The sequence below is a fragment of the Panulirus ornatus genome, chromosome 66 (assembly GCF_036320965.1).
Source record: "Panulirus ornatus isolate Po-2019 chromosome 66, ASM3632096v1, whole genome shotgun sequence".
Lineage (NCBI taxonomy): Eukaryota > Metazoa > Arthropoda > Malacostraca > Decapoda > Palinuridae > Panulirus > Panulirus ornatus.
Window position 1 is genome coordinate 7,889,878 of NC_092289.1, and position 24,825 is coordinate 7,914,702.

Here is a 24,825-nt window from a genome sequence, read left to right on the forward strand (position 1 = left end):
CTTAAATGTAACCTGTGTGGAAGCTCCACTCTAAATTTCCATATTTGCATATTTGTAGTTGAAGTTTTAGGGTTGAGGTAGAGGGTTAATGACAACAGATTCCACATACTATTGGTTTGAGACTCAGCAGTGAAAGTTAATGTATATATTGAAAAAATGGTGAATGAACTGGCATCAAGTGTTGGAAGCATCCGTATTAATAAAAGCAAGACTGATAGGAGTGATATTTTGCTTGTTTAGTTTTAATAAAGTGACTTGAAATTGTGTCAGTGAATGTTAATGAAAGATATCTCTCTGGATGGCTAATGATCCTAAAGAATACAGATTAAAGTTCTGAATCCAAGACATACATTTGACCCACAATCATTTTGAAAATAATCATGGGTGGATGTAATTTAACATGGGAATGATGGAAAACATCAGAACTAAAATCACTGTAAGTATCAGTTTATAATCTGTAATGAATTATTTTTGTAAGTGTGCAAATGATCATTAGAAAGAAGTGCACAGAGAAATTGTAGAATCACTGTGTAAACCTACATTTGACAGAGAAGTAAGCAGAATAACTTAATGCTACATCCCAGTTAGAGAAAAGACAGTTTAGTGCACAGTAAAAAGAATGTTAGAAATAAATAGTTACAAGAAAGTAGTATGGATGAGAAAATCATAAATTACCTAAACACCAAGGCATGCATTCAGAAAGAAAAGAATTGTAAATAACGAGGGGCAGTTGTGTAAAATAAATGAAAGAAACTTTGAATCTCTTTTAACCAATAATTGTGAACATTTTTGAAATGGTACTTTGTGAACAGGTTATCACAGCAAAAGTTCAGATGTATAAAGTGTAACACAGGCATTCATGATTGTTTAAGAGTTGACAAATATGATGTAGAAGCAATATTAGTGTTTTTGTGAATCATGCAAAGGAAACCTAGTTGCATAGGAGATGAAAACTGTTTATGAGAGAGAGAGACAGACACTGTGGGAGATGTTGAAGATGATGAGGTAAGTCAAATGGAAGAATTCAATAAGTTAAAATTCAGTCAAGTTTTGTTGCCAATAGAATGAAAAGCATGGAATTGCAGGATAGCCAGGTGCTAAGTGTTTCAAAGATGAGTCAAAATTAGAAGAATAGTGACAAAGAAACACTGTCATTGAAAGATAGGGTTATACAAGAGATAACCAGCTTATATGCATCTACAAGAGACTTTGGTATGATGACAAGGCTGTCACACAACATGCCCCATTGGACTTGTATGTGAGGAATGACATTTCTCGCAGCTGCCTCTCTTCATCCCATCACTTTTCTTGCTTGTATAATGCTATTTTTCAGCAGTGATTCCACTTGCTTAGTTGTCTTTTCTTAGTTGATCAGGTGTTATTAGATTCACAAGTCTAATCTTGTGAATGTTTGTGAAGTCACTACTTTTAGGTTTCTTAGATCACCAGGTATTGCATTATTTGATTGTATCAGTTTCCTTGCTGGGCACTTTTCTATTCTTGCCCTTTAGTATGTTTTCTGGAATTACTCTTGGCTTGTTGATCCTGGATTTTTTTGTGTGGTTGCTCTCGGGTTAAAATTGTTTCTTAATCCTTATATTTGTTGCCAGGCATGTATTATCATATATCTATCCCATCAGTGTTTGAGGCTGTAAAGTTCTATTTTTTTTCTTTTTTAGTTCATATTATACTGTCTTTTTATTTTCATTGTGAAATGCTTTTGCATTTTCCCTTCTATGTTTGGTTCACCTTGTCTACTAGTAACCATACAACACAGTAATATTTATGTTTTGCTTCTTATCTATACATGTACACATTGAATGTTTTAATCAGTTTTCTGTTATCTTATTCCTTATATTTTCTTAGTATCACTTCACTCATTATTTAGCATGAGTGCACAATGTTGTTGTGCAGTTAAGCTGTATCTGAGAGTAAGGGAGGGTGGTACAGAGCTTGGAACTTTGAAGTTTGCATGGGTACATGTATATGCACTTGTTAGTATGAGGACTGTGTAAGTATGAAATGAAACATTTTTAGGGAAATCTGAATGACTGTATTAATGGGTTCTGAGAAAGATGGTTTCATATGGTTGATATGAAATTGGAAGATGGGATGTGATGAAATTGATGGGATAGTCATTAAATTCCAAGTGCCTTGGTTAAATGAGAATGGAAGTTATCTCATGGATGTCTGTGCTGAGAGGGGTTTGTTCCTTGCAAACAGCTTTTTCAGCACAAGATCCACAGTAATACATGGATGAAATGTGATGGTAGAGGAGAACAAAAGGGTTTGATTGTCTTTGGTAGTGGATGAGAGGTTGAGCAAGATTGTGCTGGATGCTAGAGTTGAGAGGATCCATTAGAGATTCAGATGATTTTGCAGTTTTGTGAAGTTGAGAATTAGGGGAAAGTGGAGGTGCAATGTAAGGAAGAATGGAAAAGTAAAAGTGATGGAAAGTGAGAAGAATTAGAAAGAATGCAAGGAGGAACGTGAAAGAAGAGTGATGAAAGTTTAGATGAAAGTGCAGTAAATGTAGGGATTCAGTCATATGTGAATGACTTGTTTAGAATGTTTTGAGAAAGACTTAAGTTTGTAGAATTAGTAGTTGGATGCAAGGTTGTGCAATGAAAAAGGGGAAATGCATGGTAGACGGATGCGATTAGAAATGCATTGAAAGAGAAGAAAAAGGTATAAGGTAGATGGCTTAAAAGGAATATACCTGTTTAAGTTAAGCATGGGAGAGGGAAGAATGCAAGATATGTAAGTGGAATGTTAAGAAGCTGGTAGAGGCAAGCAAAGAAAGAGGACATGAAGATTTTGGAAGAAAGTTGAATAAAAGATTTAGGAAAAGTAAGAAATTGTATGAGAAGTAGGCAAAAAATGAGAGGGTTGGATGTAAGAGTGGAAATGTTAATGTGGGAAGGAAGGGGAGTTCATAATCAAAAGGAAAATAGAAGGCAGAGCTGCCAACCGTTACTCTTTTGCTGTATTTATTATTTTATTTATTTATTTATTTATTTATTTATTTTTTTTTTTTTGAATATACAGCAGTACAATTTTTCTTAGTAAAATAATTTTTTTTTATTCTGGTCATATGTTCACCTATTGTACATGTGTGTATGTAATATATGGGAAGTTCACAGGGGTGCTCTTTTCAATATATAGTGTACATTCTCATTGCTCATGCAGGTACTAATGCAGTGTACAAATTAACATATGGACACCGGTGAATTTCCAACCATTTCATGGAAATGACTGCAAATTGTTGCATGTTTGGTCTTACCATCCGATCATATCTTAAGCTTGTGTAACTAGGCTTGTCCTAATCCTAGACCAGGCCCCCCTGAAGCTTCAGAAAGTTGCACAAAATTATCATGTATAAAAATGGATGAGGAATGGCTAAAGGTGAGAGCAAATGACATTAGGGGAGTGGATGAGTAATTGGTTGTATTTTGGGAAGCAGTGATGGCATGTGCAAGAGATTCGTATGGCATGAGAAAAGTGGGAGGTGGGCATGTTGGAAAGGGCAGTGAGTGGCGGGATGAAGAAGGAAAGTTTTTGGTGAAAGAGAATAGAGAGGCATTTGGATGATACCTTCAAGGAAAGAGTGCAAATGACTTGGAGATGTATAAAAGAAAGTGGCAGGAGGTCAAGAGGAAGGTGCACATGTTGAAAAAGAGGGCAGATGAGAGTTGGGGTGAGAGAGTATCATTAAAGTTTAGGGAGAATAAAATGATGTTTTGGAATGAGGTAAATAACATTCATAAGACAAGAGAACAAATGGGAACATCAATGAAGTGGGAAAGTGATAATAGGTAGTGATGTGATGAAGTGAGGAGGAGATGAAATGAGTGTTTTGAAGGTTTGTTAAATGTGTTTGATGATACAGTGGCAGATGTAGGGTGTATTGGTTGGAAGGGTGAGCAAAATGAGAGGGTCAGGGAGAGTGGTTTGGAGAAGAGAGAAGTGGTGATGAAACCCTTGTGGAAGACGAAATCCGGCGAGGCAGTGGGTTTGGATGGTATTGTAGTTGAACATTTTTGGAAGGGAGGTGACTGTTGTTGATTGGTTGGTAAGGATATTCAGTGTATATATGGATCATGGTGAAATGCCTTAGGATCGGTGCAAAGGGGATAAAGGTGAGTGTTCAAACCACAGAGTCAAGTTTGTAGAGTATTCCTGGAAAATTTTATGTAAGGGTACTGAATGAGAAGGTGAAGGCATGTACAGAGCATCAGATTAGGGAAGAGCAATGTGGTTTCAGAAGTGATAGGGGATGTGGAGATCAGGCGTTTGCTAAGAAGAAGGTGTGTGAGAAATACTTAGAGAAACAGATGAATTTGTATGTAGCTTTTATGGATCTCGAGAAGGCATATGACAGAGTGGCTATATAGAGGTGCTTTATGGAAGGTCTGAAGAGTTTATGGTATAGGAGGTAAGCTGCTAGAAGCAGAGAAGCTTTTATGAAGGACGTAAGGCATGTGTATGAATAGGAAGAGAAGAGAGTGATTGGTTCCCAGTGAAGGTTGGCCTGCAGCAGGAATGTGTGATGTCCTTATGGTTTTTAATTTGTTTATGGATGGGGTGGTTAGGGAGGTAAATGCAAGAATTTTGGAGAGAGGGGCAGTATGCGGTCAGTTTGGGATGAGAGAGCCTGGGAAGCGAGTCAGTTGTTGTTCGCTGATGATACAGCACTGATGTCTTGTTTGAGGGAAAAACTGCAGAAGTTGGTGACGAGTTTGGAAAAGTGTAGGAAAGGAGAGAGTTTAGAGTAAATGTGAATAAGAGTGAGGTTATTAGGTTCATCAGGGTTGAAGGACAAGTTAGTTGGTATGTGAGTTTAGAGGGAGAAAAGTTGGAGGAATTGAAGTGTTTTAGATGTCTGGGAGTGGACCTATCTGTGAAAGGAACTATGGAAATGGAAGTGAGTCATAGGGTGGGGGAATGGGATGATGGTTCTGGGAGTGGTGAAGAATGTGTGGAAAGAGAGAAAGTTATCTCGTAGAGCAAAAATGGGTATGTTTGAAGTCATAATAGTTCCGACAACATTATATGGTTGCAAGGAATGGGCTGTAGACAAGATTGTATGGAGGAGGGAGTATGTGTTGGAAATGAAATGTTTGAGGAGAGCGTGAGGTGGTTTGCTTAACTAAGTAATGAAAGTGTAAGAGAGAAGTGTGGTAATAAAAAGAGTGTGGTTGAGTGAGCTGGAGAGGGTATGTTGAAATGGTTTGGACAAATGGAGATTGAGTGAGGGAAGGTTGACATAGAGGATATATGTGTCAGAGGTGAAGGGAACAAGGGGAACTAGGAGACTAAATTGGAGGTGGAAGGATGGAGTGAAAAAGATTTTGAGCAATTGGGGCCTGAACATACAGGAGGGTGAAAGGCATGCAAGGAATAAAGTGAATTGGAATGATGTAGTATACTGGGGTTGACTGCTGTCAGTGAACTGAACCAGGGCATGTGAAGCATCTGTGGTAATCCATGGAAAGATCTGTGGTGTGTGGATGTGGATAGGGATTTGTGGTTTCGATGCATTACACACGACAGCTAGAGACTGAATGTGGCCTTTGTTGTCTGTTTTCCTGGCACTACCTTGCTGATGCATAGAGTGGCGGTGCTGTATCCTGAGGGTTGGTGGGGCGCTGGGAATGGACGAAGGCATGTGGGTATGAATATGTACGTGTGTATATATGTATATGTCTGTTTATGTGTTTGTATACTTATGTATGTGTATATGTTGATATATATATTTCCTTAGGGATAGGGGAGAAAGAATACTTCCCACGTATTCCCTGCATGTCGTAGAAGGCGACTAAAAGGGAAGGGAGCGGGGGGCTGGAAATCCTCCCCTCTTTTTTTTTTCTCTCTCTCTGAAGGAAGGAACAGAGAAGGGGGTTGGTTGAGGATGTTTCCTCAGAGGCCCAGTCCTCTGTTCTTAACGCTACCTCGCTGATGCGGGAAATGGCGAACAGTATGAAAGAAAAAAGATATATATATATATATATATATATATATATATATATATATATATATATATTTTTATTTATTTATTTTGCTTTGTCACTGTCTCCCGCGTTTGCGAGGTAGCACAAGGAAACAGACGAAAGAAAATGGCCCAACCCACCCCCATACACATGTATATACATACACGTCCACACACGCAAATATACCTACCTATACATCTCAATGTACACATATATATACACACACAGACACATACATATATACCCATGCACACAATTCACACTGTCTGCCTTTATTCATTCCCATCGCCACCTCGCCACACATGGAATACCATCCCCCTCCCCCCTCATGTGTGCAAGGTAGCGCTAGGAAAAGACAACAAAGGCCCCATTCGTTCACACTCAGTCTCTAGCTGTCATGCAATAATGCCCGAAACCACAGCTCCCTTTCCACATCCAGGCCCCACACAACTTTCCATGGTTTACCCCAGACGGTTCACATGCCCGAGTTCAATCCATTGACAGCACATCCACCCTGGTATACCACATCGATCCAATTCACTCTATTCCTTGCCCGCCTTTCACCCTCCTGCATGTTCAGGCCCCGATCACTCAAAATCTTTTTCACTCCATCTTTCCACCTCCAATTTGGTCTCCCACTTCTCTTCGTTCCCTCCACCTCCGACACATATATCCTCTTGGTCAATCTTTCCTCACACATTCTCTCCATGTGTCCAAACCATTTCAAAACACCCTCTTCTGCTCTCTCAACCACGCTCTTTTTATTTCCACACCATCTCTCTTACCCTTACGTTACTTACTCGATCAAACCACCTCACACCACACATTGTCCTGAAACATCTCATTTCCAGCACATCCACCCTCCTGCGCACAACTCTATCCATAGCCCACGCCTCGCAACCATAAAACATTGTTGGAACCACTATTCCTTCAAACATAGCCATTTTTGCTTTCAGAGATAATGTTCTCGACTTCCACACATTCTTCAAGGCTCTCAGGATTTTTGCCCCCTCCCCCACCCTATGAATCACTTCCGCTTCCATGCTGCTAGATCCACTCCCAGATATCTAAAACACTTGACTTCCTCCAGTTTTTCTCCATTCAAACTTACCTCCCAATTGACTTGACCCTCAACCCTACTGTACCCAATAATTACCTTGCTCTTATTCACATTTACTCTTAACTTTCTTCTTCCACACACTTTACCAAAGTCAGTCACCAGCTTCTGCAGTTTCTCACATGAATCAGCCACCAGTGCTGTATCATCAGTGAACAACAACTGACTCACCTCCCAAGCTCTCTCATCCCCAACAGACTTCATACTTGCCCCTCTTTCCAAAACTCTTGCATTCACCTCCCTAACAACCCCATCCATAAACAAATTAAACAACCATGGAGACATCACACACCCCTGCCGCAAACCTACATTCACTGGAAACCAATCACTTTCCTCTCTTCCTACACGTACACATGCCTTACATCCTTAATAAAAACTTTTCACTGCTTCTGATAACTTACCTCCCACAGAGCATCTCTTTCAACTCAATCATATGCCTTCTCCGGATCCATAGATGCTACATACAAATCCATTTGCTTTTCTAAGTATTTCTCACATAGATTTTTCAAAGCGAACACCTGATCCACACATCCTCTACCACTTCTGAAACCACACTGCTCTTCCCCAATCTGATGCTCTTTACATGCCTTCACCCTCTCAATCAATACCCTCCCATATCATTCCCCTGGAATACTCAACAAACTTATACCTCTGTAAGTTGAGCACTCACTTTTATCCCCTTTGCCTTTGTACAATGGCATTATGCAAGCATTTTGCCAATCCTCAGGCACCTCATCATGAGTCATGCATACATTAAATAACCTTACCAACCAGTCAACAATACAGTCACCCCCTTTTTTAATAAATTCCACTGCAATACCATCCAAACCCACTGCCTTGCCGGCTTTCATCTTTCTCGAAGCTTTTACTACCTCTTCTCTGTTTACCAAATCGTTCTCCTTAACCCTCTCACTTTGCACACATCACCACGTTATCACCTCCCCATTAGCCCCCTTCTGAAGTTCCCATTTGTTCCCTTGTCTTACGCACTTTATTTACCTCCTTCCAAAACATATTTTTATTCTCCCTAAAAATTAATGATACTCTCTAACCCCAACTCTCATTGGCCCTCTTTTTCGCCTCTTGCACATTTCTTTTGACCTCCTGCCTCTATCTTTTATACATTTCCCAGTCATTTGCATTATTTCTTTGCAAAAATCGTCCAAATGCCTCTCTTTTCTCTCTCACTAATAATATTACTTCTTCATCCCACCACTCACTAATCTTTCTAATCTGCCCACCTCCCATGCTTCTCATGCCAGAAGTATGTTTTGCACAAGCTATTACTATATGTGTGTATATTAGTGGATGAGTTTTTCTTCATCTGTTTCCTGGTGCTACTTCACTAACATGGGTAACAACAATCAAGTATAATGAAAATACACAGTATTATAGAATTGGATTAGAAATTACTCGTTCCACCACAGAGGCCCTGATCTTTCAAAATCCTTTTCACTCCATCTTTCCACCTCTTCAAAGTAGTAAAATTTAACTTACTAAGATTTTCTATTAATAGAGGAAGAGTAACAATGGGAATTTTGCTAGAAAAATCAAATCCTGAGCAATTGTGTTACAGCATCACATCAGTTTATGGGCTTAGTGAATGCAAGTTCTCCATCACCTGGAGAGTGCATTTATAAGGAAAAGTGCAGTCAATGACCAGATGAGGATCTCATCTTGGGGAATGATGTTACGAACTGCCTCACAACAAAAGCATTCTAATCAAAACGGGGAAAGAATTCTTCATGTCAGTCAGGAAATACTTTGTTTGTGTGCATGATTATGTGCTCAAGAACTTCCCCCTGAAGAATGTGCTGATTCACAATGCAGGTGTTGCTGACCCAAGGAAGATAATGGATACAAAGTTTGCATCATTGCTCTTTTTTGTGAAGAAATTCCACTTCATAGAAGAGCAGATAGATGAGCTTGAACTTGAATTTGCACACCACTGGATAGATCAGCTTGAAGGTGTATATCTTGAACAAAGAGCTGATGAGTTGTGGTTGGTCATTTCACAACTAGGAGACAAGTCTTATTAGAAGGGAAAAAAATTTACATCTTCCCAGAATTGAGTTTGCTATCCAGTCAGTTGCTCACGGCACTGCTGAAGATGAGGGAATTTTCAGCTTGATAAGGAAAAACTGTACTGAATTTTGCCCAAGTCTTGGCACACAATCATTAACAGATTTCCTTGCACAGAAAGTGTATAACTGTGCTAAAGAAAGCAGTTGTTGTCAAGTGAAGTTCAGTGAAAGGCCTCTGGATCGGTGCAAAACAGGCAACCACTGCTTATAACGAAAAGCTCTGTAGCCAGGACTGAATATGTGTGGACAAACAAACATTGGAACCAACCTCTTCCATGTTCCTCAGGTGTTGATGGAGATGGAGCCATTTCCCCCAAGTATTTATGGGGAAAATGAGAAGCCTTGTTCCTCAGCTTCTCATTGGGGGAGGCAATGAGACTTGTTTTTTGGATACTGGAAGGGGCAGTTGGCACGTTATCTCCCATTCCCTCATTTCTTCTTACCTTAGAGGTGTTAAGTTGATTGTCTTCAGATTTTATGTCCTTAATGTTTGTATTTGGCTTTGTGCTATATTTCACTTTTATCATTATCTTGTCAATTTCCTCCTCCTTCTTCATTCTCTCTCTGATTTGGTTCAATTTATGGTTTTCACCTCCTATGTTTTGCACTGCCCCCATAAGAAAATCAGTTCTGGCTTATTATCATATCTTTCAGTCTGTAGACAGTCATGCATTGCATTCTTGCATTTTAAGAATTTGATTGTGGTTTTCACATTTCACTTACCTGTTTACTGTGTGATATTTGTTGCCATGATTGCATTTATAAGTAGTGCTTCACAGTTTTCACCGACATTCTACCGGGCCTAGTGTTAGTGGAGTAAGGATCAGACATATAAAGAGAAGGCAGATGAAAATAATGATGTAGATGAGTCTTGTAAAGACTACATGGAGATAATGCTAATTCAGTGATAAATGCAGAAATAAATATCCAAAAAGCTCTGTTAGAAAATAATGCACTGTGGAACTTTTCTTGCAAAGGGATATATGAATGATACTAAGAGTTCATGCATCCTAAGTTATGCATCAATTATGATAAGTTTAGAGAATGTAAATGCGGTGGGAGTTGTATGTTTCTGCACCCTGTAAGACTAATTGAGCTAGAGGAGGTATATTTTCATTATAGAATGTACTGTCAAAAGTGAAAGAAATTATTTGTAATAAAGAGAATGAATATAGACAAGTACTTAGGCAAAGGGGATAAGAGTGAGTGCTCAAATTACAGAGGTATAAGTTTGTTGAGTATTCCTGGTAAATTATATGGGAGGGTATTGATTGAGAGGGTGAAGGCATGTACAGAGCATCAGATTGGGGAAGAGCAGTGTGGTTTCAGAAGTGGTAGAGGATGTGTGGATCAGATGTTTGCTTTGAAGAATGTATGTGAGAAATACTTAGAAAAGCAAATGGATTTGTATGTAGCATTTATGGATCTGGAGAAGGCATATGATAAGAGTTGATAGAGATGCTCTGTGGAAGGTATTAAGAATATATGGTGTGGGAGGAAAGTTGTTAGAAGCAGTGAAAAGTTTTTATCGAGGATGTAAGGCATGTGTGCGTGTAGGAGGAGAGGAAAGTGATTGGTTCTCAGTGAATGTAGGTTTGCGGCAGGGGTGTGTGATGTCTCCATGGTTGTTTAATTTGTTTATGGATGGGGTTGTTAGGGAGGTAAATGCAAGAGTCTGGAAAGAGGGGCAAGTATGAAGTCTGTTGGGGATGAGAGAGCTTGGGAAGTGAGTCAGTTGTTGTTCGCTGATGATACAGCGCTGGTGGCTGATTCATGTGAGAAACTGCAGAAGCTGGTGACTGAGTTTGGTAAAGTGTGTGGAAGAAGAAAGTTAAGAGTAAATGTGAATAAGAGCAAGGTTATTAGGTACAGTAGGGTTGAGGGTCAAGTCAATTGGGAGGTGAGTTTGAATGGAGAAAAACTGGAGGAAGTGAAGTGTTTTAGATATCTGGGAGTGGATCTGGCAGCGGATGGAACCATGGAAGCGGAAGTGGATCATAGGGTGGGGGAGGGGGCGAAAATCCTGGGGGCCTTGAAGAATGTGTGGAAGTCGAGAACATTATCTCGGAAAGCAAAACTGGGTATGCTTGAAGGAATAGTGGTTCCAAGAATGTTGTATGGTTGCAAGGCGTGGGCTATGGATAGAGTTGTGCGCAGGAGGATGGATGTGCTGGAAATGAGATGTTTGAGGACAATGTGTGGTGTGAGGTGGTTTGATCGAGTGAGTAACGTAAGGGTAAGAGAGATGTGTGGAAATAAAAAGAGCGTGGTTGAGAGAGCAGAAGAGGGTGTTTTGAAGTGGTTTGGGCACATGGAGAGGATGAGTGAGGAAAGATTGACCAAGAGGATATATGTGTCGGAGGTGGAGGGAACAAGGAGAAGAGGGAGACCAAATTGGAGGTGGAAAGATGGAGTGAAAAAGATTTTGTGTGATCGGGGCCTGAACATGCAGGAGGGTGAAAGGAGGGCAAGGAATAGAGTGAATTGGAGCGATGTGGTATTCCGGGATTGACGTGCTGTCAGTGGATTGAAGCAAGGCATGTGAAGCGTCTGGGGTAAACCACGGAAAGCTGTGTAGGTATGTATATTTGCGTGTGTGGACGTATGTATATACATGTGTATGGGGGGGGGTTGGGCCATTTCTTTCGTCTGTTTCCTTGCGCTACCTCGCAAACGCGGGAGACAGCGACAAAGTATAATGATAATAATAATACTTAGAAAAGCAAATGGATTTGGATGTAGCATTAATGGATCTGGAGAAGGCATATAATAGAGTTAATAGAGATGCTCTGTGGAAGGTATTAAGAATATATGTGGGGGGAGGCAAGTTGTTAGAAGCAGTGAAAAGTTTTTATCGAGGATGTAAGGCATGTGTATGTGTAGGAAGAGAGGAAAGTGATTGGTTCTTTGTGAATGTTGGTTTGCGGCAGGGGTGTGTGATGTCTCCATAGTTGTTTAATTTGTTTATGGATGGGGTTGCTAGGGAGGTGAATGCAAGAGTTTTGGAAAGAGGGGCAAGTATGCAGTCTGTTGTGGATGAGAGAGCTTGGGAAGTGAGTCAGTTGTTTGCTGATGATACAGCGCTGGTGGCTGATTCATGTGAGAAACTGCAGAAGCTGGTGACTGACTTTGGTAAAGTGTGTGAAAGAAGAAAGTTAAGAGTTAATGTGAATAAGAGCAAGGTTGTCAGGTACAGTAGGGTTGAGGGACAAGTCAGTTGGGAGGTAAGTCTGAATGGAGAAAAACTGGAGGAAGTGAAGTGTTTTAGATATCTGGGAGTGGATCTGGCAGCGGATGGAACCATGGAAGCAGAAGTGAATCATAGGATGGGGGAGGGGGCAAAAGTTCTGGGAGTGTTGAAGAATGTGTGGAAGTCGAGAACATTATCTCGGAAAGCAAAAATGGGAATGTTTGAAGGAATCGTGGTTCCAACAATGTTATATGGTTGCGATGCATGGGCTATAGATAGAGTTGTGCAGAGGAGGGTGGATGTGCTGGAAATGAGATGTTTGAGGACAATATGTGGTGTGATGTGGTTTGATCGAGTAAGTAATGTAAGGGTAAGAGAGATGTGTGGTAATAAAAAGAGTGTGGTTGAGAGAGCAGAAGAGGGTGTTTTGAAATGGCATGGTCACATGGAGAGAATGAGTGAGGAAAGATTGACCAAGAGGATATGTGTGTCAGAGGTGGAGGGAATGAGGAGAAGTGGGAGACCAAATTGGATGTGGAAAGATGGAGTGAAAAAGATTTTGAGTGATCGGGGACTGAACATGCAGGAGGGTGAAAGGCATGCAAGGAATAGAGTGAATTGGAATGATGTGGTATACCAGGGTGGATGTGCTGTCAATGGATTGAACTCGGGCATGTGAAGCGTCTGGGGTAAACCATGGAAAGTTGTGTGGGGCCTGGATGTGGAAAGGGAGCTGTGGTTTCGGTGCATTATTACATGACAGCTAGAGAGTGAACGAATGTGGCCTTTGTTGTCTTTTCCTAGTGCTACATTGCGCACATGCAAGGGAAGGGGGTTGTTATTTCATGTGGTGGGTAGCGATGGGAATGAATAAAGGCACACAGTATGAATTATGTACAAATATATATATGTATACGTTGAGATGTATAGGTATGTATATTTGCGTGTGGACGTGTATGTATGTATACATGTGTATGTGGGTGGGTTGGGCCATTCTTTCGTCTGTTTCCTTGCGCTACCTCGCTACCGCATGAGACAGCGACAAAGTAAAATATATAATACATAATATATAAATATAGATAATCAGGAAGATACATAGAACAGGAATTGGAGAGGAGAAGGAAGAAATGATTGCAGTGGGACATGGAATCAGGGAAATTAATGGAGTAACAGAGATAGTCAGAGAGAAACAGAAAATGAATGGATAAGAGAGGGATAAGATAGGATCAAAAAGGGAAGAGTAATTACAAACCAATTTTAAGCAGAGATGCAGATGGAGCCAACAAGAAAACCATTAAAACCAGATTGTATAAAACAAGATTGACAGAAGAGCAATGCATATCATAAAGAAATAAACAGAAAATTATTGAGATTAAGAGAAATATTCCATGGAAGATATAAATGAATGTACAAAGTTTTATCAGAGACAATTCCGGACTTAATATTATGTATTTTAATGAGTACAAGGGTCAGTAATATAATACATCTATTGATCTAAATGAAACATGTATGAGTGAAAAAATCAAAAGATTTGACTTTGAAGGATTTAGGACTTTAAGATTGCTAGAGACAAAATTAGGAAAAGTGTTGTGACAATTTATGTCAGCAGGAAGTTAAAGAAAAAATCACATAATGAAATTACCTCTTTAGAGATGTGAATTACTCGTAATGAACATTTTAACCCTAAACACAACTAACGTTGTAAGTTACAGACCACTTAAAAGAAAAGGCAGAATTTCAAGAAGTATTAATGAAAATTTAAGAAGTAATGAAATTGTAGACAAACCTGAAGCAACAGAAATTTGGGCTAGTGACTTTTAATTTGTATTTTGTAGGATGGGAAAAATATGCTTTCGAATTTGGATGAATTTGCAATACTACTAAGATAACAAGATGTTTGTTGATGAAGAACAGCAGTTAAACAATTTACTGTTCATATGTAAGACATTTAAGTTATACTTAGACCACAAGAGATCACACAATTGAAATATTATATACAAATGCTATAGCATTAATTGCGGATATTGAAGTCACCAACATATGTACCTTGGGTCATAACATCTTAGAATTATCATAAGTTTGGAGTTAAGAAGTAGACAAAAACTCAAAATGAAATAGGATGAAAATATTAGAAACAACTTCAATTTATACTTTAACAAAATAGCATTGGCTGATGCAGCAAATGCATTTGGTAAGCAACACAACAGCTGATGTCTCTGAAACAACTTCACAGCATGGGCCCAGAAAAGACTACATCTTATCATTACTCCACCATTACAATATATGCTCATTGCCACAAAGATCACAATATGAATAGAAAAAAAAAAGGTAAAGTTCAGAGAGTGAAACTGCTCAATTTTCTTGTAGGTAGGATGTGTGGTATGTCATCTGTATTTATTCATGTTCAACTAAATGCATAATGTCCAAACACTAGTATTTACTCCACAAACACTTCTGTATATCTGCCACCTAATCTGTGTAAATGTACCTCATTCATGTGCTTTTACAAAGCATGGAAATATTCAGCTTACCTTGAGCCCTGTTATGATTAGTTAACTCTTTACTATTGTGACTTCATAGATCTGTAATATCTACAATACCTTAGCCGTGTTTTCAACCAATTAGCTGTCTGAATTCAGTAAACCATTATTTGTATATTTATCTATTTATAAGGGAATAGAGAACACAAACAAATTGGAATGGGTTTCTCAATGGCAGCATTGCAAAAATAATGTAGTTGTATCTTATCAGATTATGAAACTGGTGCACCTCAAAGAAAATATGATATCTAGTGGAAGAAAAAGGGAGTGGAAGAAAAGTTTTTTATATGGAACAAGAAGAGAAAGAGTGGAACGATTCAAAGATAAGTTCAGAAATGCTGAGAAAGAGGAAATATATAAATGAAAAGTTTATTCAAAACATGGACATAAGTCCTAAAGTACTGTTTGCGTACATGAACAAGTAAGAAAAAAAATCTGAGATTAGATTATTTAAAGAAGGTAACTGTTCCATAGATGATCTCAAAAATATATGCTTAATGTTAATAAACTAGTATGAGTTGTCATTTAGAACAAGTAAGACTGAAGAAATTAAACATATTCATTAATTGTGAAAAACATGCAATTTTTTATTTATGATAACTCCTGAAACAGTTTCTAGGAAAGAGTACTGATGTTACCCAAGACCTGTTTCCATATCTGTACCTTCAGTAACAGGGAGACATGACTCCTTTAGAGCAAGTTGTTTGATGAGATTATACTTGCAGTGATACAGCTTTGCCAAAGGCAATGTTACACTTGTAGTATAACCTCTAGCAGGAAGAGTTCAGTTACACAAACATGTTTTTATGGATATAACATATCAGGAGGTATATTTAAGGCAGTTGATTAACCAACAGAAGTCTTTGCATTAGGGGGTGGATGGAATCCCAGGAATATTTTTAAAAAGACTTAGAAGCTAATGCTAAACATCTTACAATGCTCCTGAGACAAAGGATAAGAAACAAAAGCTGAAGCTCTCAGAGCACTACCGAGACAAAGCATGGATATGCACGAATTGGTATATGTAATACCAAGACATGATGGGAATTCAGATTATTGTTGAAACATTTTAGACCAGTCAGCCTAAGATTACATGTAGCTAAGAGTGAGCCAATCTCTCATTTACCATCATTGTGTGTGGATCTTTGCTACTTGAGTGATTTGTGTATACCTGTTATTGTGATTTTCCTGCAACCTGCTGTGTTTTTTGTGTATTAATATGACATCCAAACATCCAGTTTCATCTGCCTCAGTATTGGTAGTCAAGCAGAAGAGAACCTCTGTGACTTTAGAAACGAAGCTAGAAATCATATGGTGATGCTGGTGGGGAAGCATCAACTTGATAGAAAGTGTGCCAAAACTTCATTGAGGTTTGGTAGGTAAAGAGTGGGTCATAAGTGGAGCATTCCAGGTTCCCACCAGTGGGTCAGTCTTGCACCTAATGATGTGTGTGGATCTCTGCTGTTTGTGCAATATATGTATACTTGCTAATATGGTATCATGCGACCCACTGTGTTTATTTTTGTTAATATGGCTTCCAAGCATCCAGCAACATTTTCTTCTACCCCAGAACCAGCAGTTAAGTGGAAGAGAACCTCTTTGGCCTAAGAAATGAAGCTAAAAATCTTATAATGCACTGATGCTGTTGAAGGAGTGTTAGTACTCACAACCTGAGTGAATCTACAGTCCACAACATAAAAAATATTGCAGAAAGAATTTTGAAGTGCTATGGTCCATTCTTCTTCATTATCTGCCAAGGTAACTAAAAGGGTTAGAAATCCGCTTATGGAGAAAATGCTCCTGTTGTACATAGAGCATGAGATGAAGAAGAAGAAAAGCAGCCTTAGTAACCTTCAGCTCAGGTCTAAATCTCTGAAGATTTATGAACTTTTATAAAGAAGACAATGTAGCTGAGCCAGACCCATTTCAAGCTAGTAAAGGAGGGTTTGGTGAATTTATTTGATGTCAGGAGCAACACAGTGGGAAGGTAATGGGAGAGTCCACCTGTGGTGTACATAAAGCTGGTGCACATATTCTATTGTTCTCTGTACATTTATTGATTAGCAGAATGTGATTTCTCTTTCTGCAAGGTTTTCACATAGCGTAAAGTGAGGAGATCATAGTGAAAATACTGTTGAGGTAACTTTGCAGAGCTGTTCAAGTTCCTTTTTAGAATTTAAATTGGGAAAATATGTTCTACAGTGAGTGTAGACCAGTATTATGTGAGGTTCTGTGAAATATCCACTGAAGTCAGGACATGGGTGCTCTAGGTCACTAAAAGAGGAGGAAATTTGAAATGGAAAGAGGCATAGTTCAACATGAAATTCCTATAAGTGAAAGAACTCAGGGGTGTACCGTCGAAGGGGTAGAAACATCACTGTTTCGCGCTAGCACTGAAAGGATACAGGACAGAAAGAAATGAGTACTGCAAATTGGGAGGGAGGAACAAAGAAGTTTTGAAAAGAGCATTGTGGACAAGCCAAAAGGCAACTTAGAGCTTCTCCGTAGGGATTTCAGAAGTTACTTATAATTTAAGGAACATCTAAGTGGGCTAAGGGACTTAGAGGGAAGAACTGTATAGGAAGACAGGTAGATATGTGCAGAGCTGAATGACTGATTCTTATGTGTTTTCACCTTGGAGTATATTACTACTACAAAATTGGAGGGGGAAGGAGTCGTAGAAAGTATTAAGAGTAGCAATAACAGAACAATCAGGATATTAAAACAGTGTTACCCATACAAGGCACACAAACCTGATGAAGTCTTTCCATTTGTTCTGAAAGAATGTGCTGCAGCACTTGCAAGGCCTCACAAAATACTGCTCAGTTGGACATTATTAGAGGAATATGTAGTTCCAGAGATGTGGAAGAAGGCAAATGTTGTGTATGTTTTTAAGAAAGACCTCTGAGAAATTGCGATTATGTACATGCCTGCTTTGTTAGTGAGTATTGTGTGGAAAACACTGAAAACAATTGAATGATTATTAACAAGGGAGAAACTTCATATTTGGGAGATGACATGGCTTGCTTCAGAGAAAGGTTGTATGTCACAAACATGTTAGATTTCTTCAGTAGTGTCGGGTTAGTCTTAGACCAGAGAGATGGATGGGTGGACTGTGGGTTCATTCCTAGACTGCCAGAAAGCCTTTAACACCCCATCAGAGGTTAATCAAGGAGCTAGAGCTACAGGCAGGAATAAGGGTTTATATCCTACACTGGGTTGAGGATTACCTTTGTGGTAGGGAACAAAGGATGCAGGTAAGAAGAACATTCTTAAAAATGGGCTGAAATTACAAGTGGATTATCATAGGCCTTGGTCTTAGGCCCTCTGCCATTCTTATTTGCAAATAACTTTGCCTGTAGATGATACCAGGGTCATGAGAGAAATAAGAAATGAAAACTGTTGCATCAGCAGAAAGGAGTACCTTGACAAACTCCAGACTTGGCCTCTAGGGTCTTTTCTAAGTGTGTTAGAGGATGTTTGTTTTCAGGAAAGGACTAGAATACATACAGAATCTGTTGAAGATAGTGGGCAGGGAGGTGCAGAAGGAGTCGTTTTGGTAGCTGTTCAATTAAAGGAAAGGACTGAAACATTCAGAATCTCTCGACAGAAGTGGCAGCAGACCAACAGACACAGAGCATGAAGATTGATGTAGCAGATGTATTGATGTAGCAGAACATACATCCAGGGTCATATAGACAATGATACGCAGGAATTTAAGTGAAGCTGTGGATAGAACAGTATGCAGTGTTAGTGATGTAGAAATCAAGGAAGTCTATGGCCCAATTAATGAAAGTTACAGAAAAGTATAGAGCATGCAGGACCAATAATCCTTAGCTAAAAGAAATGTTTAGAGTTAGAAGCACAGAGTTTGACAGTTCAGCAATGAAAGATGATATTGAAAGTTGGGTGGCACAAAAAATTGAAAGATTAGGAAAGCTAGAGGTCAGTTGATCTAAACTTTTGATTATTTTTTCTCCAGGTAAAGAAGAAAGGAGGAAAGAAAGAAGAAATTCTTATTGAATGATTACTGTAGGCTATAGAAAGAAGAAATGTGTATTAAATGGTTACTGATGGCTATAGAATTTCCATGTGCAATTATGGTAATAAAAGAAAGGAGAAGAACTGGTTATAATTAGGATGCAAGGAGGTGACCAATCATTGTTTGAAAAGACATCATGTAATGCTCAAGTTTGATTTTGTGGTAAATGAGAATTTAAAAAGAGCAGAGGCAAGACAAGACATGTAGGAAATTGCACGAACTTTATTTATTTCTATAGTAACATGGATTGGGAAATGAAGTCCAATGGCCAGGAACCAAGGCTCTCTGTTTAGAGGTTCTGTGACATTTACAATGAAGGTGTAGGAATATGGGTACTTCTGCCCTTGGTTGCAGGGAAAAGAATGGTTTTATAAAAGCTGTCAAAAAGTAAAGGAGCTCAAGATTTCCTGTGGTGAAGATATAGACAGCACTTCAGTCAGCAATCATTTGCTGTGTATAAGAGAGCAAGGAGCAGGTATAGCAGGGTAAGGAAGGAGGCACAAAAGCTTTGAAATTAGTGTTGTGGACAAGGTAGAAGTTAATCCAAAATTTCAAAATTTTTCCCAAAATTCATCAGGAATAGATTGTCAATAAGAGAGTAGCTAATGAAGTTAATTGATTCAGAGGGAAGAATTTTAGGGGGTGATGTAAGGGTATGTGAGGAACTTAATCACAAATTCAGAAGTGTTTTCAAAGTGGAAGGCACTTCAGCCCCAACACCATTGACATGAAATGGGGAGGAGGTTTTAGAAAACATTGAGATCTCCAAGATGTGTCTGAATGGAGAAAATTTGAAAGAAGTGAAGTGTTTTAGATACCTGGGAGTAGACGTGGCAGCAAATGGAACCTTGGAAGTGGAAGTAAGACATAGGATGGATGAGCTGCCAAAAGTTTTAGGATATTAAAGAATGTGTGAGAAGAATGTTTATTGTCCAGAAGGGCAAAAATGGATGTCTTAAGATAGTTGAGTCTCAACAATGCTTTATGGATGCAAGGTATGGACCACAGATGAGATCGTGCAGAAGAATGTGGATGTGTTGGAAATGCAATTTTTGAAGATATGTGTTGTGAGGTGGTTTGAGCAGGTAACTTAGAAGGTTTAGAAAGAATGTGTGAGAATTACTTAGAAAAACAGATGGATTTGTGTGTAGCATTTATGGATCTGGAGATGAATGATACGATTGATATAGATGCTCTGTGGAAGGTTTTAAGAGCATATAGTGGGGTAGGTAAGCTGCTGGAAGCACTGAAAAGTTTTTACCAAGGATTTAAGGCATGTGTACAACAGTAGGAAGAGAGGAGAGTGATTGGTTCCTTGTGAATGCTGGTCTGCGTCAGGTGTGTGTGATGTCCCCATGGTTGTTTAATTTGTTTATGAATGGGCTGGTTAGAAAGGTAAATGCAAGAATTTTGGAGAGATGGGCAAGTATGCAGTTAGTTGGGGATGAAAGGGCTTGGGAAGTGAGTCAGTTGCTGTTCGCCAATGGTACAGCTCTAGTGGCTGATTTGTGTGAGAAACTGCAGAAATTGGTGGCTGAGTTTGGAAAAGTGTGTGAAAGGAGAAAGTTGAGAGTAAATGTGAATAAGAGCAAGGTTCTGTAGAGTTGAGGGACAAGTTAATTGGGAGGTAAGTTTGAATGGAGAAAAATTGGATGAAGTGAAGTGTTTTAGATATCTGGGAGTGGACTTTGCAACAGATGGAACCATGGAAGTGGAAGTGAGTCAGAGGGTGGGGGAGGGGACGAAGGTTCTGGAAGCGATGAATAAATTGTGGAAGGAGAAAACTATCTTGGAGAGCAAAAATGGGTATGTTAGAAGGAATAGTAGTCCCAACAATGTTATATGGTTGCGAGGCATGGCTATAGATAGAGTTGTATGGAGGAGGGTGGATGTGTTGAAAATGAAATGTTTTAGGACAACATGTGGTGTGAAGTGGTTTGATCAAGTAAGTAATGAAAGGGTAAGGGAGATGTGTGCAATAAAAAGTTTGTGATTGAGAGAGCAGAAGAGGATGTGTTGAAATGGTTTGGACATATGGAGAGAATGAGTGAGGAAAGATTGGATAGGAGGATATATGTGTCAGAGGTGGAGGGAACAAGGAGAAGCGGGAGACCAAATTGGAGGTGGAAGGGTGGAGCGAAAAAAATTTTAAGTGATTAGGGCCTGAACATACAGGAGGTTGAGGCATGCAAGGAACAGCACATCAACCTGGGTTGATGTGCTGTCACTGGACTGAACCAGGGCATGTGGAGCATCTGGTGTAAACCATGGAAAGGTCTGTAGGGTCTGTATGTGGATAGGGAGCTGTGGTTTTGGCGCATTAAACATGACAGCTAGAGACTAAGTGTGAACAAATGTAGCCTTTTTTTTTTTTTTTTTGTCTTTTCCGGGTGCTACCTCGCTGAAAGGGGGGGCGGGGGATGCTGTTTTCTGTGAGGCCCAGTAGCGACAGGAATTGTTGAAGGCAAGCAAGTATGAGTATGTACGTCTATATATATGCATATGTCTCTCTATGTATTTACCAGGGATAAGTAACAGACTTGCCGTGAAAGCTTAACGCACTGATTGCAGTTAGTGTTGCACTGTCTGGTGTGTAGCAGTCATGGTTAGTGGCACAAGGACCTTTTATAGTATCTCAAGCCTCAATGTTTACTGAGGCCTCATTTATGAAAACTTTTGTTCCATATGTCACCATTACTTCTGAGGATGTGTGCATAGCTTCATTATGACATTTCTTGTTTGGATTTTGTATGTATTTTTGGTTAAGGTGACCCCAACATGTTGTTGTTCCTTATATTTCCCTCTAGACATGTTTTAACACATTCGTAATTGGGATACATCTATACTCTTCCCCAGCTCATTTTTCTCACTAATAAATGCACTAAGATTATACTGTTACAAAGCTTGAAAATTGTTGGAATTATGTTAATTCACACAGGCACTTTGATTCATTATGCCACTGTGCCCTTTGAACATTGTTGCTAGATTTATTTCAGTAAATCTACGAGACTATCTTAATTAATGCTAACGTTCATGACATGCTTTCCCATAAATGAAAAGTTAAGATATTTACACACAATAACTTCATAATGTAAACATTTAATGAAGTGTTCATTGTTTTGAATGATGGAGAGTGCAAATGTTGAAGCATTTGCATAGCATTCTTGTGTCTGTGCATCTGGATTTTATGTGGTTCTGCTGGTGCCAGTTCAACAACCAGTTCACCATTAATAATATAAAGAATGTTTCAATAACATTATTGTAGAAATATTAGTAAGCTTTCAAAGATATACTAAAGCAATGTTTTGTCAAAAGCACTGTAACCACTGAACTCAGAACATTATATTTACATTACGGGACATATTAACTCACGCATCAGTCATCACACACTTGCTGTCTGCAGAGCAGTGTGTACTGATTTTGCTATCTGCCAAGGAACACTGTTTTCTCCAAAGGAGTGCTATATTTTCCATGGCTATGGGACTGTTGTTTTCCCGAAATATATTTCTCTGTTATTAACTCATATAAGCAATATTTCAAAAAAAATTCTGTCAAAAATATCAGTAAGCTTTCAAAGATAAACTTCCTTACTGCCACTACCACCTCACACATCACTCATCCACATCCCTGGTGAGTAAAACTTATGTATTTTGGTACTATAAGAGTGCTGCAAATTAGATAAATGCACCTTTACTATTAATGTATATGAATGCACCTTTACTGTTAATGTATATTTAACTTGCCTATCCAGACTTTGTGCTTTGCTAAACCATCAGAATCCTTGGAAATGTTCAGTGTTTATTCTTTAGAAAAATCTTTACTTTGGTATTTGTTTGGTCCCAAACATTCCAAAATAAAGATGATTTGCTGTACACTAGACCATCAAGGAGTGTGGGTAATATGATGAGCTGTAAGGGAAAAATGTTTATTTATATTTATTTATTATACCTTGTAGCTGTCTCCCGCATCAGCGAGGTAGCGCAAGGAAACAGACAAAAGAATGGCCCAACCCACCCACATACACATGTATATACATACACATAAGACCCAAAATTAGTATGATACATACCCAAGGCAAAACAATGTAAGGGATATACTTAAGCTGATTATAAAACACTATGTGGAATTCTAAGGTACTTTTTAGATGGATTTTTACTTTTCAGTGAGTTATGAAACCTATTGATTGATGCATGTATCTTATAAGATTTTCACCATCAGGTTAAGATATGATGCATTGTAAAATGTGCTGTTACACATATGTCTGAAATTGAATGCGAGAGGTGGATAAATGGTCTTGATTTGATTATGTAATGATCCTTCCTTCTGTAGATGCAAGAAAATATTAATTGCATTAGTAAATAGATTGGCTTTTAGATGTAGCAGTTTTTCAGTATAGTGTAAAGGCAGAAATTGACATATTAAAGTGCTTGCAGCATCTCAGATAGAATATTGTTGTGCATTTATAACATTTTAGAGAGATGACAAAAGAGCTGACTTAAGAAATAGTGTACCCAATTCATTACTGCTGTGATTGAATTGGATGAGTTTTTTTCAGATATATTACAGAGCACTGGCATAATATGTGAATTGTAACTTGTTTTGAATTTTCTAAGAAATGAACTCCAAACTTGACACATGCAATTACATCCTGCTTTGTATGATATACCTTATAAACTGCCAGATGAACCCTTTGAAAAGTAAATATCATGGCCCAATATTTTTTTTTTTATTTCATCAAATATATGAAATATGATTAAGCATTACTCCCATTACATTTAAGAAAGTGCTTGAGTAAGTCTCTCTTGGGCCATATTTTATTGGGGGTGAAAGATATATAGGCATGATACTTCCAAATAACATGGTTGATTATGATGTGGTAAAGAGAACGTGGATCATGGCAACTTTGAATTTTGCTTACAAGGACATTGAGCTGCTTAAACACCAGTTTCAACAATCCCAAATTTTAGAAAGTGGAACTACTAAGCTTATTTGATAAGGCAGGTAATGGAGGCTTGTGGGCCATGGCTTCAGATAGCATGATTATATATGGGTGCAGTGGGGGGGCAGCTTGGTCTCAGACTGAGCTCTGGATGTAAAGAGGAGCTTTCTGTGTTTTCCATTATACTAAACTTCGTTTGTTGTAATGAAATTTAGTGTAACCTTTTCAAACTGCATAAGACTTTAAAGAGATTGCTTACTTTTATCGGCCTATATCTCTGGCTTGAAGATTGAACTAAGTTGTGCAGTAAGAAGAATCTTCATCTGGATACCCTCCCTTGTAAACTACTAATCACAAACTTTACCATATCATGTTTTATTGTAAACTTTAGTCAGTGATTACTAGCTTTGCTATATCTTGTTCGATTTTGATCAAACTTGGTGAGGTTACTAATTTCTTTTGTCCTCAGCTCAAGTCTGAAGGAGCTAAAACTGGCATCTCCAATTTCATCGGTATGTACATCCCAGACTCTCGGTACAGATAGGTAAAAAAAAAAAAAGAGTAGATGTGGGTAATCTTTGGAGTTGAGGAGGAATTTAAAGAAATGTTGCGTCTGAGAATGAGGAGGTGAGAAAGATTGTTGTGAAGAGATCATTAACAGTTGCATGAACAAAAACTTGTTGGGTATGGATGCAAGACGTGTAATGGTGCCATATTTTAGAAGGTACAGAAAGAGGTAGACCTTAAAGATAAGGAAAGATTCAGTTGATGATAGCAAGTCATACTTGCAATAAAGATATTTGGAGAATGATCATTGATTATATGCAGTGGGGGAGTTTTATGTTGAAGTATGAGTGAAGATATTAGCCATATGCACTGACTAAGCTTTATATGGAAAGTAAATGATTAAGAAGCACTATATT

The 24,825-nt window shown here is 38.7% G+C and overlaps 1 protein-coding gene across 22 annotated transcripts in view; it reads left to right on the forward strand.

The window, feature by feature from the left end:
• The window catches only part of LOC139746769 (heterogeneous nuclear ribonucleoprotein R-like), a 559,781-nt gene that overhangs the window by 261,829 nt on the left and 273,127 nt on the right, over positions 1–24,825 (forward strand). For 2 of the 22 annotated variants that reach the window (XM_071658299.1, XM_071658300.1), the window contains one exon: positions 24,372–24,414. The exons of the other annotated variants lie outside the window; for them this stretch is intronic. In XM_071658299.1, the coding sequence (XP_071514400.1) occupies positions 24,372–24,414 (43 nt within the window). The remainder of the gene's footprint in view (positions 1–24,371; positions 24,415–24,825) is intronic. 22 annotated transcript variants of the gene reach the window in all.